This window comes from Haliaeetus leucocephalus, unplaced genomic scaffold (assembly GCF_000737465.1).
Source record: "Haliaeetus leucocephalus isolate CR32 unplaced genomic scaffold, Haliaeetus_leucocephalus-4.0 Scaffold2, whole genome shotgun sequence".
NCBI classification, from domain to species: domain Eukaryota; kingdom Metazoa; phylum Chordata; class Aves; order Accipitriformes; family Accipitridae; genus Haliaeetus; species Haliaeetus leucocephalus.
The window spans coordinates 10,517,159-10,535,754 of record NW_010972438.1 but is presented as its reverse complement, the minus strand read 5'-3'; the positions used below and the strand labels follow the sequence as shown (position 1 = coordinate 10,535,754).

At 34.2% G+C, this 18,596-nt stretch overlaps 1 protein-coding gene across 1 annotated transcript in view; it reads right to left on the bottom strand.

Moving 5' to 3' along the window:
- The window catches only part of LOC104835392 (chromosome unknown open reading frame, human C3orf67), an 84,319-nt gene that overhangs the window by 47,320 nt on the left and 18,403 nt on the right, over positions 1-18,596 (bottom strand). Inside the window, exons 5-9 of the mRNA XM_010573345.1 lie at positions 13,038-13,152; positions 10,050-10,206; positions 7,216-7,380; positions 1,931-2,067; positions 544-724 (exon numbers count right to left, since the gene is read on the bottom strand). Of these exons, the coding sequence (XP_010571647.1) occupies positions 544-724; positions 1,931-2,067; positions 7,216-7,380; positions 10,050-10,206; positions 13,038-13,152 (755 nt within the window). The remainder of the gene's footprint in view (positions 1-543; positions 725-1,930; positions 2,068-7,215; positions 7,381-10,049; positions 10,207-13,037; positions 13,153-18,596) is intronic.

Here is an 18,596-nt window from a genome sequence, read left to right as displayed (position 1 = left end):
AGAAGCTTATGAAATGCCTGTGAACACTCATATTGTGTACTTTTGTTACTTGAGGCATGGAAAAACAGCATACAGAGCATTGTCCTGGGATACAAACATCTTCCAAACGGCACAGGAATCTTGTAGGGCAGCAGGAATATGACAGTCACAAGAAAGTAAAAATTTAACACTAGGTATGGAAAAAGGGCAAACCACAGAAGTTATAAAAAACAGGCTTGCAGAAGTCTGCAAAATAATCAAGAACCACTGCAGTAGCCCAGTTATACACACAGCATGAGGGAAAGTGAAATACATGTATAACCTGGGGCTACTGCCAGCAGGTGGTGATCCCTGGCTCAAACACAATATGAATACCTGCAGAGAGAATGAGCATTTATTCAAGCTCATACAGGAGAATAAGCCATGATTTAATAGAAATGTCTTCAGTAATTAACAAGGTAGATAAAGGATTAGAAAAACAGAGAATTAAGTCTTACATACTGAAATCAGAATCATGCAAAAGTTTTGGTGGTTTGTGAACTCTGCATATTCTTTTGCTCTTACCATTTTGACATAGATCTTTAGTTGTTTGGGGAGTATTTCTTTTGCCTCCTTGATCTAAAGAATCATTGCATGGTGAGAATGATAGCTCCAATCTCTCAACGTCTTGTACGGATTCAGTTCCCTTTCCTGAACTTTGAAGTCGCCATGATCTATTACTTTTGCTACCCCAGGCCTTTGTTACCTTGAAAGACATTATTTTCTTAGTGAAAGACAAAAACATAACAGCTTTCAAAATACTCAAAGGTAAATGCACATTTTGAATTAAGCTTATTTTTCAAATAAATGTTTCCAAATATTTTTTTTAAAGTATTATCTTTTCAGGAAACTTTATGGTAGGTACAGTTCTGTGTGGTATCTTCAATCTTCATGGTCTAGTAACAGGCAGGGTTTATTTCACTGAGTGAAAGGGAAACAAGGCAAAGAAAAGGAAAAAAAATTAAAATTCACTATCTGGATAAAAAGACAGTGAAACTTGTGGCTATTCTAGACCTCAGAAGGAGTCCTTTCTTCTTTGGATAAAGGAATCTCATTTTACATCTTAGCTTTCAATTGACTTCCTCAGAAGAGCCTAATTCCTTTGGTTGGGTCCTTTATTCACAGTGTTAAACTGGAAATTGTAGTCCCAACCAGATTCCTAAAATATGTATGTTTGCTAGCAGAGTGAGACCAGCTGTTTTCCCTGGCATTGTAACTGACAGCATCACATGAGCTACTGTATGGCTGACTATCATCCACTTAGAGCATACCAAAACGCAGAGTTTCTGCTATGCATCGTAGTTTTCATCATAAGGAAAAATATTTACACACACACACACAAATTTCAATAGCCTAGAACAAAAAATTCAGAAAAATAAGAATCATAAGAAATCAGAGTAATTTCAGTAGGAAGAGACCTCTGTAGGCCTAATGCTGAGATTAGATCAGCCTGTTCCAGTCAAGTTTTGTTATCTTTGAAAGTTTTGAAATTCCACAAACTCCCTGTGACCCTGTTCAAGTGCTGAACACTTTATCATTATACTCAGTCAGAGCTTCCCTGCAATTCAGGCCTGCTGTCTCTTGCCCTTTCACTGCACCTCTTTGAAGAATCTGGGCCTGTCTTCTCTACAGCCCTGCATTAGCTGAAAATAGCAAATAGATTCTCCCTTCACCTTCTCTTCTGTGGGCTGAACAAACACATGTCATGTGCTGTAGCCACCCAAGCATTTTACTTGCGCCCCACCAGATGTTACAGTCTCTCTCACACTGGGTGTCCACAACCAAACATAGTACTCCAGACACAGCCTCACATCATCCTTGAAAAAAAACTTTAATGTGACTCCTCTACTTGTTAATTTCCTCCTTTACAGAAGTGCCAGCAGGTTTTTTTTTGTAATTTAAGCCTTCTTACCTCTCTGGATACCCTTGCACTGACACTTCTGTTTGAAGATGGAGGTGGCCCAAGGATCTTTGATCCAAATGCAATATGTGATACATGCTGAGTTTTAGTGCTGCGTATATTGCCTTGTCCTCTATTAACCAAGCTACCTAAGATAAGAAAAATAATATTTAAAAAAATTACAGTACTTACAAAGAATGAATATTAATACTTTTTTCAAATCAACTGAAATAAAAGAATTATGAATACTAAACATACATCCTTTATAGCAAAATCCCTAGAAATATGTAGGAACAGCAAATGCACATTTTATAAAAGTGTGTCAACACACAAGCAATAAACTTTTGGTATATTATATAGACATTATTTCTAATCTCCTTGCTTTAAATATTTATTTAAAAAGGGGCTATTTATAAACAAACAAAAAAATTGGTTTGCATGATTTCTTTAGAACTTCAATGAAAACGTAACTTCTGATAGGAAGAAAAAACAACTCTAATAAATAACAAAATAAATAAATAATAACAGAAGAAAACTGAGGCAAGACTCTCAAGGTATCACTCACAGCTCAGAGAACTATTTACCTGTAGCTTGCTTTTTGAAATTACTGAAACTACTGTATTACCAGGGCTGAGCCCTAATATTGCAAACGTACTCTATTCCTGTTAAAATGTTCTACCCCTTTCATTATTTACTTTTTTACTGTTTAAAATTTAGCTATTTTACTATAATTCTTTTCAAGCACAGAAAGTGCCAAGCAGTTTGCAAGACAAACAAAAAGTAAACATGGAATGCAGGCAAATGTTCTGAAAAAAATTTAAAAGGGAAGGAAAGTAAAATGGCTATGTATTAATTTTATCACCAGTGTTGTAGAACTGCATGTAATATCTATTTTCCTTTTTTTTAATCCTCCAATAATTGCCAGAGTTGATAAAGGGTATCTTCGCATTAATTTATAGTTAAAATTTACAATGTCTGAAGATTTTTTCTTGCTACAACTTCAATGTTAAACTGCTATCTCACTTCAGAGATCTGACACCTTCATAAAGCAATAAAGTAGAAACAAAACATTTTGTTGATTCTTCTAAGCATTTTTCATAGAATTATTTAATCTTATTTCAAGATCGGCTTTACTTACAGTGTCATCAAGGAACTGAAAAAAAGATCACGCATTAGCCACCAAATATCATTATTTACTGTACTAATAAGCACAAAAGAAGCCACTTTCTGCCACTGCCTTCTTCCCTTTTTACTGACGTGACATTTGGTTGCTGCTAACAGCTGCCATTTCACAAAATTAGATGACCTGTCTTGGTTTAACATCAATTTCTTTAATTTGCTGACTACCTTGGGATGTTGTTAGCTCCAATTATAAAAGCTGATTTGCATGAAAATCTCTCTTTATGAACAAATTAATTGACTGCAATTAATTACCTACATCTACACATAACAGTGTGTTGATGGCATAATGAAATAATATGTGTAATTAAAAGTGGATGATACTAAAAATAATTTGGGCTTTTGATTATCAAATAAACAAAAAGTTTAGCAGATAAAAAGAACATTTTCCAATTAAAATGTATTTCAACATACCAAAGCTTCCATTTTCAAGAAGGCCAACTTCTGAAATTTGAAAAGCATGTCTGGAAGAACACATGCTATGTTCATAAAATGGGGTTAAAAATCAAGATTAAACCTTAAACTGAAGGCATTTCATTTTCCTGCAGGTCAGAGATGTTATCATTAATTATTTTACTATATATACCTAAGGGTTATATATCCTTGCAGTCCAGATGGTAAAACCTGAGTCTTGTTTTAAATGAACATTCATTTTTCTGTTTAGATACATCATTCACACTATTGTACTCATTTAAGTCTTACAGTCCCTCATATTTTGACAATCCAGCCAAGAAATATTGATTTTTGAATACAGTCACTGAGACACTGAATTCCAGAGTTTCCTCTGCTATTTCAAAAGCAAACTTACAATCACACTTCACAACAGAACTTTGGCTTGACTACTTGCAGGGCAATAACACTCTAAAAATATTATTTTCCCTTTAATATTACAAAAATGGTACTTGCACGTAAAAAAAAGGTGAATGTAATTTAACTAAGTAAATTTATGAAGGGTCTTACTCTAAGCAAAAATTTAAACCCCCTCCTATTCATTTCAGCTGCTGTAGGACAAAGACTGCCTTTACTAATGAGGTATATCAAGAAAGAGCAAAAGTTAACAACTTGAAAAAGCATTAGCATGGTAGCTTAGTGCAGATAAAATCTTTGAGTTGTTTTTTTCATATTCTGGTAAAAGCAGAAGAAAAGTATCTTTAAAAGTATTTTCTTAAACCTTTCATATTCTCAAAGTTGTTCTCATAGAAATACTTGTTTCAAACTTTATTTTTCTTTAGAGTTTCATGTGATGCTACACCTTAAATACTATTGTTGGCTGTAACAGTCTTCTCTTTTATAGTATTAAACTTCACCAGTAGTTACCATTCCCTTTAATTTATCTTATTCCTTTGGTCAATACTTTGCACATGCATTTCCAAAGCATTTTAACAGAAATGGTGGAAATGATTATTCACTGAATTCAAACACTAAAGATGAGAATCCTCCAGTCTGAGAACGTACTAAAAACAGTGGAATAAAAATGCATCTTCCTTACCTACAGCACCACTTCTAACATTGCCTACACAATAAAAATGTATTGGAAATGGATTCTTTATCTAATTTGCTTGTTCAGACCCACTTCTAAGCTACTTCAGACCTACTTCCTTCTCAAAAGACGTTCTACTACCCTTTTTTAGTATGATGAATCAATGACTCATAAAAGGTGGTACAGAGTAAGGGGAAAATGAAAAACTTTAATAAGACATTGCAATTATTATATGGGCCAAATTAAAGGCTTCGTCTTCTGTCTCATACAGAAGCCAACAATAGTATAACAAAAGAGTAGAGTAAAGAGGGTGCCTGTATAGAGAGATTTCACCTGTGTAAAATATGGGGGTTTTCCTACATTGATTTATTTCCTCATTGGAAATGTAGCTGATGTCTTCAAAACTAAACTACTGATTTAAAAAACTTGATTTTGTCAACCACAAAAAAACCTGTCAATAGCTGAAAATTTCTTTACATAGTTACCTTAAGACCACTACTGTTTATGAATAATTTTACAACTACAGAGTTCCACTAATGAACACAATCTATGTCTCTTATTCTATTGCTGTTAATTAATGACGATCTTTCTCATTACAAAATTGTTTTAGAGATACTCATTGTTTTGAATCAAAACATTAAAGACTGTAAAGACATTTACCTTAGTGACTTTTTGCTATTGACTTTACTGCAGGTAAGAAGCAAAACACAGTTTTAAAGCAAAATAGCAGCTTTAATAAAAAGCAGTCAATTGTCTGACCCAAGTCTATTTAAGCAATTTCACATTCAAATCTTGGCATTTGCTTCTGCAGTTCAGTTTCTACTGATTCTTGGCTTACAAATCTTATGCAGACAGACATACCAATTTAAATATAAAAACACACGAAGTGCTATTCTACAATAATCTGTCTAACATCCAGTTTCAAAGAATGGCCAAAACCAAATGCTTCAGAAATGGCACAATGTAATTTCAGTAGGGATTTATGAAATAATCTGCCTTCAACACAGTTCTTAGAGTAAGGCTGGAAAAACCTAGAAGTAGAAGATTAAATTTTCCCTTCACATTTTTATGGATGCTAAATACGACATGGACGTTACTCTTACCCATATAAATGGCCAACTGATTTTGGAATCATACAAATTTCTTTACTTCACCAGCTTATTATAGCAGTGGATTCCATATTTTAATCATATTCTGTGTAACATGGTATTTTCTTTTATCAGGTTTTAATTTTCAACTATATCATCACATCAAATGATGTATTGTTTTTGTGCCATGAGATAGGAAAAGCAGCTTTTACTGTATAAACTCCCTTAAGCCAATTATTAATGTTTTCAGCATATCTTCACGAGAGTTTTTCATTCATGCTGGTTCCCTCTGAATCACTTCTCTGTCTGTAAAATCTTTTCTGAGATGGTTTAACTGATAATGTATAAAGTATTTCAGATAATAATGCAAAATTGATTTACTTAAAGGTTTGATTTGATACCTTTTCTGTTTCATGTGGATTTGAACTTCCTGCTACCCAGTACCTTATTTTTTTAAAAAATGTAGCTACATATGAATCTGAGAATTCCACTGAGCTGAATCTATGGTGATGATAACCTTCCTTCCTTGAGTCATTTAATTTTGACACTTTAAAGCTTAACTGTAGTTAACATTTCTCCCCAATGTACAATCCTTTGCTTTTATCAAAGCTAGATCTTACATGGTATCATGTTACACATTTACCTAGGACAGCGGTCCCTAGCTCATAATTTTTCAACACAGTGGCCACAAGAAATAAAACCAGTAAACTGGAACTTTCTTTAGCAAAAGATGTTTCCTGCACATTACCTGCTCTGCAGTGTTTTTCCTGAAAAAGAACATACGGGATTGCCCATCTTACAAGTTTAAAACTCTCTGAAGTCCCACTTTTTACTGACCTAGTATCTGTATCATATGAAAATTTTGCTCCCATATTATTCATTTCTCTTTCGACATTATTCATAACTCTAATAAACAATACAGAGCCTAGAACAAAAAACCTTCTGAGGCCTCCTGCTGTTAGCCTTCAGTTATAACAAAAATTTAAAATTTGATCCTCGGTTTGCTTTCTGTGTCTTAGTTTTTATCCAAGTCAATAGTTTGTATCTTGGCACATGACTACCTAGCTTCTTTAATAAATCTCTTCTATACAATGCTGTCAAAGTCTAAATTATATGTTTTATTATCTTCTAGCTTACAGAAACATTCAGATAAATCCAAGACACCAGTAAGACAAGACTTCCTTTCTCAAAGTATAAGCTGAGGAGACTATGCGTGGTCATATTGTTAGAACAGTTTCATTAATGTAAACATACTTTAAGAAGTGTAACAACTGCACAGCCACACTTCAATGTACATTCAGAAGACATACCTTAAATATTGTTATTATAAATTCCATGCTTGCATTAGAATTGTTTAGGCTACACATAGATCTCTGAAACTATGGAACAGATGTGTCTATGTGCTCATGATATTACAGCTATGCAAGAGTTGTCATGTTTTATTTTAAGACACTAGAACTCTTAACATGCACTTTTAGAAAAAAAAAAATCCATTATTTGTATGCATACTGTATAGATCATATCCATAGTATTTTAATACAACAGAATACCTGTTTCTTGCACTGTTACTGGGTATCTCCTGCATTTTATTATTGGCTTGTGAATTTTAGCGAGGTTCAGCAATTGTGTAACCTGTGGCACACCTGTATTTAGCTGGCAGGATCGAGGAATAACATCTGTGGGCTCATACGGCATAAATGGAACAACACACATATCTAGAATCAAAAAAAACATGGGCTTGACTTCACTCAGATGATACAATGGAATTAAATTTGACTTACATTATTTGTTAGATTACATATACATAACAATTTAATACATTACGGTAATTTGAAAAATTTGTTGCGATTGTTCACTTTTAAGACAATCAGCATGTAAATTTTAAAATAATATTGTGTATTTTTTTAGGCAAAAGAATTTGAATACATTTAAACTAAGAAATATGCACCAATGGCTGGAATAGCCATAGTAAATCAACAACTTTGATTTGGCAAGTAAACAAGCAAAACAGACTCACAAAATACATTTTGTTAATTTTTATTACAACTCAGCTTTAATTCTAATACTGATATACTGATTTTCAGACAAGATGAACATCTGAAAATGGTATTGATATCAGTGGGACTGAAGTAGCTAACAGAGAAGTCCCATATATGCAAATAAAGAATTTGACAAGCTTTAATTCCAAACTTTGGACACCATTACAATTTCATGATAAACTAAAAAGCTGTCAACCTATCTATTCTTGTGACACCAGGCACTAGTAGATTGTGATCTGATTGTCTCTGCTTTCCCTTTGATAATAAATACGGACTGAGTTTATGAAAGTTATTCTTTATGAAGAAAGGCATCCACAGTCAGAACCATTCCCGATGTTCTCATGCAAATTCATTCCAAATTTTCTAAAACTTGAATATAGAAAGCTAATGAATATTAGCCTCTTTTACAAGGATAAGAAGTGGAAAACATAACCCCAAACCCAAACCCAAATAATGGCTCAATTACTGACATCCTAATAGAAAGATTCAAGTGTCCCATGTTATATTTTAGTAGTGGACATATTTTTTCAACCATTTTTTTCACCAAGCTGGTACATTACTTACTGCTGTAAAACAATACTTAGTGATAAAAGCCCCATATGTAACCTCAGGATTACTATGGAAACCAGAAGCTAGGTATGTATCAAGCTTGTATGTCTCAATAACATGGGGCAGAGAAGACAAATTCTTTCCTCTTTTATCTCAATGATCTCCCACAGAAATAATTTCTTAGTATATGTGGTTTCTCCTTTCCACTTGTTATCATTTTAAGAATGCAAAACATACTGTTTACAAGCTACTAAGAAAGAATAACACACACATTGCATCTTGAAATCACTACTTTGACCACCAAGGAGGTTTAAGCAAAGAACTGGAACCTCATGACAAGTTGCAATGTCACTGCATTCAGTGGAGCTCAACTAACTGGTCCAATCATCCAAGAGGAAAAAAGCTTTATCAAATCATGATTGTTAACTGAAAGTTAATTAATAATAACAAAAAATTACTATTGTTTTTCTATAATTGGCTATGAAGTATAGAGTTATTTTAATACAGCCAAACCTTGAGCTGTAACATAATTTTAAGACTTGCCTAGATAAGGAAATTCATAAGCATACAGAAAATACTAATGCCCACCAGCTGTGTAATAATCATAGAACTGATAATCCAGTAATTAAAAGTGTAATATTTTACCATGCATACAGTTTATTAAAGCTGTCTACTCATTATGTTAACTACATTTTGGAACTCATTTAGAACATTTACGCACATTGCAAAAACTGTTTAGAATGGAAGAGAGAAAACAATGCACTAACAGAATTAAATTAAAGCCAGTGAGGCCTCTAACTGCAGTTTCTGCTGAGAATTTACCAGATTCTCTCTGTAGTCTATTTTTGAATTAATTTTTTTTCCCAACCTCACCAACAAAAAAAAAGGAGTAATCACAACGATCACATACTCTCCCTTATTGGTTTAGGCTTTCCAAATAGCATTTTATTACACTTACAATATTGCTAAATATCCCTCCTTTAGAAACCAGAACCCCTTTTTCAGGTGTGTTCTTTAAAAGCCACAAAATGAAAACTGAATGGAACTGAAGTTGAACTATACCTAGGGTTCCTCTAAAATAAGAAAGTGCCAGCTGTGCTTTTCAATTCCTCCCATATTACTGCAAATATCAGCAAGCAATGAAGTTCTCTCCCTTGGAAAATAATGATTCAGGATTATGATGCTAGTTTGGAGACTAGTAAACCTTTGACCAATATCCTGCTTTATTACAAATATAATCTCTTATTTTTCAGCTCACCACCAATATTACTTTCCCAATGAACAAGGACACATTAGGATAAATGGACTAAAGATCACAGAGAGGCATTTATGATAGTTTCATAGCTCTGTTTCATATAATACTGCTTTGTTACAGTTTTGTCTTGGATTATTTAAAGAAGAAATCCTTCATCAGCTGCTTATGTCCAAAATTAAGAAAACAAACAGCAAATGCTACTAAGTTTAAGTATTTCTCTTTCCTTTCAGACATTCTCTTCTTGGGCAAAACCTGATTTCTATCAGCAAAAAATATCCTCACTAAAACGAGCTCTCTGCTTGATAAATCCTGCCAGAATTTCTTCAATAAAATACTTCTAAGGAAGTCAATGTTTAAAACAGAGGAGTACACATATATTTGTCACCTGAAGTCCACCACTAGCAGATTTAATATGCTGTACTACCACTTTAATTTTCATGAAATCATGTAATCTTTCAAATTGCCAATCTGATGATTAAGAAGCTTTTGATTTTATAATATGAACAGTTATGATTAAGACTACATAGTAATTATAACACACCATCTTCCTCAGCTGTATCTTGAGGCTTGGATTTTAAAGTGAAGATCTTTCTCAGTTTACAGTTAGCTGAAATAGTAATTCCATCCAAAGACTGGAAGACAGCTCCTCTGAATATTTCACTGGTGAATGCTACCAAGTCAATACACATATTGCACCACTAGAAAAGAGAAACAATACTCTTTAATAAAACCCAAACACTAATCATTGCAGAAGACTATTAGTGTATATTTCTCTATAAATGAAGTTTCTGTGGAGTGTTACAGTTCTCACAGGCTGTGATTCACAATGGATAACATTTTGATATTAAAAAAGATATTGCTGTATTTCCACTTACAACAATTATTTATACAAACAAATCAGTACATATGACCTAGTGACTGCAAGCTCAAGTGAGCTTTGTTACCTAGCATATCCACAATGTATTTTGCAGCTAACTTGTGAGAAAGCATATTTGTTGAAGGTTTTCTGGGGAAAAAAACCCCCTGTTATTCAACATTACTTCATAAGGTAAAGTTACTGCAGCTTAAGTGCTCCAAAGGCTAAAGCTGGAGATACTTTGATGATTTCTTTCTGAGATTCATAAAAAAAGGACCTCTCCAAATCTTGCACCCCTTCCACACTGAAATCTATCAGGCAAATTTCTAGTATGGACAAGATCCCAGTGTATCATAACATCTTAAAACTACTTCTTGTTTATAATAAATGTTATCCATTCCTGATAAGACATTTCCAAAAGACAAGTCAGATCATGAAAACTGCCTAGGTTGCTGAAGATCCTACTTAAATACATGTTTTTATTCTGATTAGATGATTATTCCATTTGTTTCAGGAAACACTGTTAGAACACTAACATCAATGTGCTACACTCTCCCGCACTATTCCAGTAGCTCTTTAAATTCTCTCAGTTTCAAGTTTTTTCCACTTTTTATAATACAGAAATGAGCAGTTACAGGTATCTATTTTGCACGTGAACCATATTACGATTCCATTATTCTCCTAGAAAAAAAGAAGTTTCAAATAAAACAAGTAATACCACAAGCAGAACAACTAACAAAATATGTTTTGTTTTGGCTTTATGTCTTCCATTTAGAGTATCTGAAGTTTAAAAACACATATGCTTGGAATTCCGGTCTTCCTAACAATTCTTCTCCTCATCGATTCTGATATCTAGTGAGGGATGAGCTGATGCTAACACATCTTCTATAACCGGGAAATAAACAGAGATGGCCTTGACGAGAAATGCAACCATTTTCATGAAGTTTGCAGAACTGTAATATATTTGATGTGATTACTCACATGTAAAATACAGTTGACCAATGGGTTGAAGTTTTATTAGGGAGAATAATATCAAGACATAATGATTGTACATGCCTCATTTCCTTATACAGTCAAGGTAAAAGTATTGGTTTCTAAATCCAAATAGTAAACATTTTTTGAGAAAAAAAAACGTGCATACATTACTATTCAGCTTCTAAGTCTGAAATTTTGGAAGGAAAGGAATACTTGTTTTGAAGACACCAAGCAATAGAATGGGAAAATGCAGTATTTAATTATAACTGATATTTTGATTGCTGAGGTTGAAAAATAGGCTCATTTGTAAGAATTCAATACAGGAAGCTAGCATATGAAAATGTAAACTATGTTCTACTGATGGAACAAAGAACATATTATATGCTTATTCACAACCAATCATACTGATAATAGTGATCAGCTTATGTATACAATAAGCTAAACTATCAGGGCCATGTAAAAGATCTAGCTAATCACTGAAAGCAGCATACTCCCTCCTTTAAGTAAAAGCAACAATAAAAAGGCAGATAACCATTTAAAAGAATAGTTACCTGAATACAGACATGTATTCAGATATACTAAAAAATACAGACCTACTCTTTAAGGTTCGTCAAGCGTTAAGGTTATTAAAATATTTTGTCATTATAACTGATCAGAGCATTTAGACGGATCTCTGATTAATGTTTTATTATTCAAATTAAAATACATAACTGAAGTTCTATTCTGATTGAATTTGGTGTATATTAATGCATACTCTAGTCCTGAAACATTTGTGCTAGCCTGACACCAAGATGAACTAACTGAAATTATACTGAAGAAAATTTCATTTCAGTGGGTCTTGAATTAACAGCAACTTCAGGGGTATGATCTGATGCATATTCATTTGAAAAAAATCCAACCACGAAGCAGAAAACTCCTGAAATCTAAAATTATCACAGCTGCCTTCACCTAAACTATCTTAAAAGAAGTCATAACTTCAGGAGTTTTTGTAAAATATTCTCTTTCATAACTAGCCTTAAATCCACAGCTGCTTAGTATACTAAGTGTTACCTAGTTCTCTCGGTGCTTACTTATACTTTAAAATGTTTGAAATCTAACTATTCTCATCTCCAAATGATTTTCTAAAGCAATATTTGAGACTTGAGCCTTTACAAGGTTAGATGGTAACTATCAGGTTTTGTATCCTGACAGCTGTTACCATATGTTGTGGCTGGGTGTGGGAGAGGGTAACAGGGAGACGATGCCTATTGTTTTATTTTCATCAGTTTGACATATACTTTGTTTCATATATGCTAGAAAGTAGCCATCAGCTACAGTCTACCTGCAGCTCCAGTGAAAGTAATAAAAGGACACTAGAGGAGAAGGTACACACGAACAGGAACACTATAATGAAGAAGTATCAGGGGGACAGAGAACTTTAGAGGCTGAATACATAGCAGAAGTGAGAGAGAAACACATCACAAACAGCATTAATCTTGGAAAATGGGAACGAACTCCTAATGTTAGAAGGGTAGAAGAGCAGTAGTCTTAAGTGGTTCTGACACGATCCAGTAGAGGGGACACACACATATCTTGAATTAGCATGAACTGAATTCTAAACCAAATAGTAATTTCAACAGGTCTATAAACTTACATAAAACTTTTCTGATAAAAAAGCATGCTCAACCACAGTTCAAGGAATATTCCCAAGGTACCTACTATTTTGCGCTTGATTGTAAACAGAGGAATTTTTGCATGCAGAGGGGTTATAGACAACTCCTTGTGGACCGTTGATAAATACAATCTTCTCTTAATATTTCCTAAATCAGTTATCCTATAAAAGAAAAAGCAGGAGAGAATGGAACAGATCTTTGTCAATTCAGTAATCCAGTATCTTTGGGCAATCACAAAAAACCTATTCATATGCAGAACCTTTACGTCAGTGATAGCAAATATGGAATTTAAGAATTACTTCTTTCACAAGATGAGTAATGAGATTTCTTTCTCAAATTCAAACTTGGTGGCTATATTCCTGCATATATAAAATCACTTTACATGCTAATTTTATTTCAACAGTCTACACTCTTCACCAGATTTCCATAGCCCTTCAGACTATGAAAGAATTCAATTTGTATGAACCGAGAACCCAGTAGCCTTTAATAATCACACTTGTTTCTGCCCCTTAAGCTTGTGTTATCTTGGGACACACTGTCACCTGCTAACTAGAAAAACATTATTTGCTTTCTTTTCCTAAAAATACCTCTGTCATTTTATATAGACTCTTTTTCAGCTTAAAGATAGACACAAGACATTGTCTGTCTGTTTTACTTCCTGAGCACACATCTTCAAATGTGAATTACAATACAGAAGTTTATTGCTCGCTATTCAGGTCATCTCACAATACCACCAAGGACACTGAATTTGAACATTTCTAATAGATTCAGACCACGGCCATGATCACAAAGATTAGGCTTCCTTTAAACTGATAAAGAGGCTCATTTTTACATTCTGTTTCCTTCAAGTCTTATGAGGAGCTGTACTGGTCTTGGCTGGGATAGAGTTAAACTCCTTCAGAGTAGCTTGTATAGTGCTATGTTTCAGATTTGTGATGAAAACAGCATTGATAACATAGGGGTGTTTCAGTTATTGCTGAGCAGTGCTTATCCAGAGCCAAGGCCTTTTCTGCTTCTTATCCCACCCCACCAGCGAGGAGGCTGGGGGGGCACAAGGAGTTGGGAGGGGACACAGCCGGGACAGCTGACCCCAACTGACCCAAGGGATATTCCAGACCATATGGCGTCATGCTCAGCATGTAAAGCTGGGGGAAGAGCAAGGAAGGGGGGGACATTGGGAGCGATGGTGTTTGTCTTCCCAAGTACCCATTACATGTGATGGAGCCCTACTTTCCTGGGGATGGCTGAACACCTTGCCTGCTGAGGGGAAGTAGCAGATGCCTTATTTAGCTTTTACTTTTCCTAGTAAACTGTCTTTACCTCAACCCACAAGATTTTGCACTCTTACCCTTGTGATTCTCCCCCTCATCCCACTGTGGGGGGAAGTGAGAGAACAGCTGTGCGTGACTTAGCTGCCTACTGAAGTTAAACCACAACAGCAGCACAACCTTGATATTCCCCAGCAGTCCTACCTTATTATACTGGAGAACAGACAGTATTTCAAAGGCTGCAAACTGGGGAAATAACGATTAATTTACCTATTATTTTTGAACAAGCCTATTTCTAACAGATGGGTATTTGTCTGTAATTCACAGCCCCTCTGAGAAGATGACAAATAATTACAGTAAACAACTTTGTCACTACTTAGTGTTGTTAAAAATAATTACTCATAATCATTATATTTAAATGCTGAGTTTTACTTTAAAATTGTGAGACAGCCCTGTAGATTTATTTTTTTTTTATTACTGAAAACACTTTTTCATTAGTAAGGACTATCTGTAGCTTAACTAATGAAACATTGTCACCCAAAATTTGCAGATAAACAGCCTGAAACGTTCTTAGGTTTCCTTAGGTCATCTTGGGAGGGCATTAACTCTGGAGCAAGCTACATACTTTAGCTATTTTTGGCAATTCGAGAGTTCCACCAAGGACAATACAAAATATACTGCAACATCGAAACATTCTAGTAGTAGAGGTGATAAAAACACAGGAGTGCTTTCCTGTTTCCCCAGAGTCATTAAGACCATCATGCAAAGCAAACAGAAAGTCCATCAGCTTTCCAGAACTTCTTGATTCTTTCCTCTCCCTTGCAAACAATCTGATCTTTAATCTATTCATCCTCATAACATGGGTGGGCAAATCAAAACAAAGTGAAAGAGTCTACTAGCTGTTTCATTTTGAAAGACTAGCAGTTCCTCCCATAAATCACATGCACTTCAAATGCAGAAATTTCACTACTGTGCCAGAGGAAGAACATTACGTCCTTACCACTGCCATCATTTGACAGAGCAGATTTCAGTATCAGCTGCACATATATTTATGGATGGATGACTAATACCATCAAGTCCTTGAAAAGTGAAGACCTCAAAGTGTCTTACAATGCTAGCACTCTGGGCTTGATCTTACTTTTGAAAAAATTTAAGCAAGATGTGAAATAATTCACCTAAGATCATAAGCAAGTTGGCTGCATAGCTAAGCCTGTGCCCCAGATCAAGGCTTAGTTCCATCCATCACTTTGCTTCTCATTTACTCTTTGATGAAAAACCTGTGGATGTAGTTTTCAGAAACTCTCCACTCTGTTCTAAATCTTGATGTTCAGAAGTGCTAAGAAATTGAGGCACCAAAGAACTTCAAAGAATTGTAGTAGTGGTGGTTTGAAACTCCCCTAGATCTTGTGGTTATGTGTAGAGCTGAGCAACTGTGCTGAGGAACCAGGTAGTTACAGTAACCTGAGTGCTGCAACACAAATAAAAATACTATCCCTGTTGAAACTAAACTGCGTAATTCTCAATGGCGAATGTTGCTTTAAATGATGCTACAACAATGCAATAGGACCCTAGACTTAAGTCATGCATATCTCCAAACAACTGGCAATAAAAACTTAAGTTCACTTTATAATATTAGTTCAATATGTTTAAATTTGATTATTTATTTTTATATGAATAGTTTTATCTTTCTCCCTCCTAAAAAATATTAGGTACCTTAGCAATAAAAAGGCCATTAGTAAATGTACAGCTCAGTTACACTCCAAAGTGCAATACTAAACACATTAATTTAGATAAAGATACACACATTTATATCAGACTGTCATATAAGTCTAAAATAAAATGGGTTTTTCTGTGATGGTATGTATGCTGTAAAGAAGCAGCAAACCTTAAGATACATAGCTATAATCACACCTAAAGAAGTTTAAAATTTATTTCAGTAAATTAATTTAAAACAAAAATATTTATATTCTGCAGGCAAGAGTAGGTTAAACATTTGAAGAACAGGCAAAATTGGAGACAGAAGATGGTCTTAAAATTCTCTGAAGTAATTTATTTCCTGGGAGAAGAAAGATAATTATTTGAGTTGGTGTAACTTTCAGACTTTTCAGTTACATTACTTCTTGGTAAATAAAAATAAAAACAAGGTTCTGATGAAACTCTTTTCTGAAAGAATTCAGACAACCGGAGTTAGAACATTAGAACTCACTTGTAAAACGACTCAAGAGTACTCGCAGTGAAACTCAACCTTTTTTTTCTGTTATCAAAACCCATGACCTATGTTAAACCTACAAAGGCAAGAAACATCTGCAGCACACATCTTGATTTTCAAAGATCCATTAAAAAAAATCTATATAGGAGTTAATGTGTTTTTATTATGTCTGCGCTTGAGTATTTATATCTAAGGGTCAGACATGTGATAGAAAAGTAATGAGACCATGTTGAGAAAAATGAGGTAGTCAACAGGAAAAATCAACCTCATTTATAATAATATTCCTGTGATCAGCAGGTGTATAACTCTCCCAGCTATGGTCATTAACTGCATTCATTTCACACTTAACATCTACATTTGAAAACCATTTGAAAGTAAAATTACCTTCCAATTCAATTTTCAATTTTATTTTATATCTTCAACTTTGATTGACTATTCTCCTCACAATGGTAACTATAGTGAGATTGCAAGCAAATGGCAGCAACTACCCAAGAGTACAGATAAACTCATCTTCTCAGATTACCTATTCACTTTGCTCCTGTATGTATAATAATTTATAACCATTTGTTAATGTTCAATTCAAGGCTTAAAATGAACTTAGAAAAAATGACGCTGGACTGTTAAAGGGATGCTTCATTTATCAGGCTTACTTGTTCTTAAAATGAAAGCATTTTTCTCCTTGTAAATGACTTAAACTGGAAGTTTACCAAACATGAAAGCAGGTATTTCATTGATGTTGCTAAGCAAAGAGCAACTCCACACAATTTATTATTAATGGAAATATCTTTGTACCCTGGTCAAAATCCAGATAGAATCCTCTGCTAAAGCTTAACTATTAGTATGTTAGTATATTAGTACTTAGCAATTGTAGTGCCATTTTCTCCACAAAATTTCAATGCCATGGTTACAGATTCTTAAGTTTCCTTATTCAGGAGCAGTCTTGTACTTCACATATGTTTTATTTTACATGCTACTTGTAAATTGGTCTTGTAGGAGATACTACGTTATTGAACTGGCTGCCTGATCATCTGAAATCCAGAGCACAGTATTCAGTGCTCATAAAAACAGACTTAGTTATGTTGAAAATCAATCAAATCTCTACAAAATAAGTGATCAGAAAGACTGATATGTCACCTAGACCTAGAAAACAGGTTGTGAAGAACCAGCTTTATTTTTATATACTAGAATTTTCTGTTGATAATGTTTTTCTGGATAGAATTAAGGAAAAAACCCACACCAAAGTCCCCTTAAACAGCATCCATAGAAAGGCAGTAAGACAGGTGGCAGGCGCAAAAAGAGAATCATCAAATCTGGTTGCTACAAAAGAAAAAAACTTTCCAAATATGAGTAATTATGAAGAACTGGAGATTCCCAAGCTCTCCCTACAAGATATCAACATATTTGCAATCAATTCTCAAACTGAAAGAATGACCCGGTATTTTCATTGATCAAAGATAATTTGTTGTGAAAGTTTTATGACTCTTAGAACTTCACAGGTTTCAAAAAAATAATCTGGAAGTGGTAATTAATATTCATAACATATATTCTAGAAACTTCTATCAATATTTTAACATCCTCAGTTTTGAAATGAGCTCATCTTTCCTTTACTTTCAAGTATTTAGTAAATTCCATTTTAAGGCAGGGTGGTTTGCTCCTCTGAAGCATGGCCAACTCTGCCAAATGGTTTCGAAAACCCTAATTCTAGGAAACAGTTTTTAATTTGTTCAGTACAAAGCACTCTAATGAGTATTAATAAGTGGAAAGTTTAGTGCCTACTTTTCAAGAATCTAAACAAATTACCCTTATAATGCAGTTATTTATGCCTGGAACTAATTCTGTTGGCTCTTTAGTTTATTGGCTGTTATTCTTTGCACTTTGTTTTTCTTTCCACAAATTTATCTATTCTAGAAAGACAATCTGTCCTTTCATGTTTACAAAGACAAAGAAAAGGTTATGTTTGCACCTGCTGTATGTAACAGTTCTCTTAAGTACAGCCGTATTTCGCACATTTAAACCATTTATTCCAATTGCTAAGAAGTCTGCCCCTTAAAAAGACAAAACTTTTTTTTTCCTTCTAACACTGGATCATGTATTTACTTTATTTGGCATATGAAAATCCTGACTTACA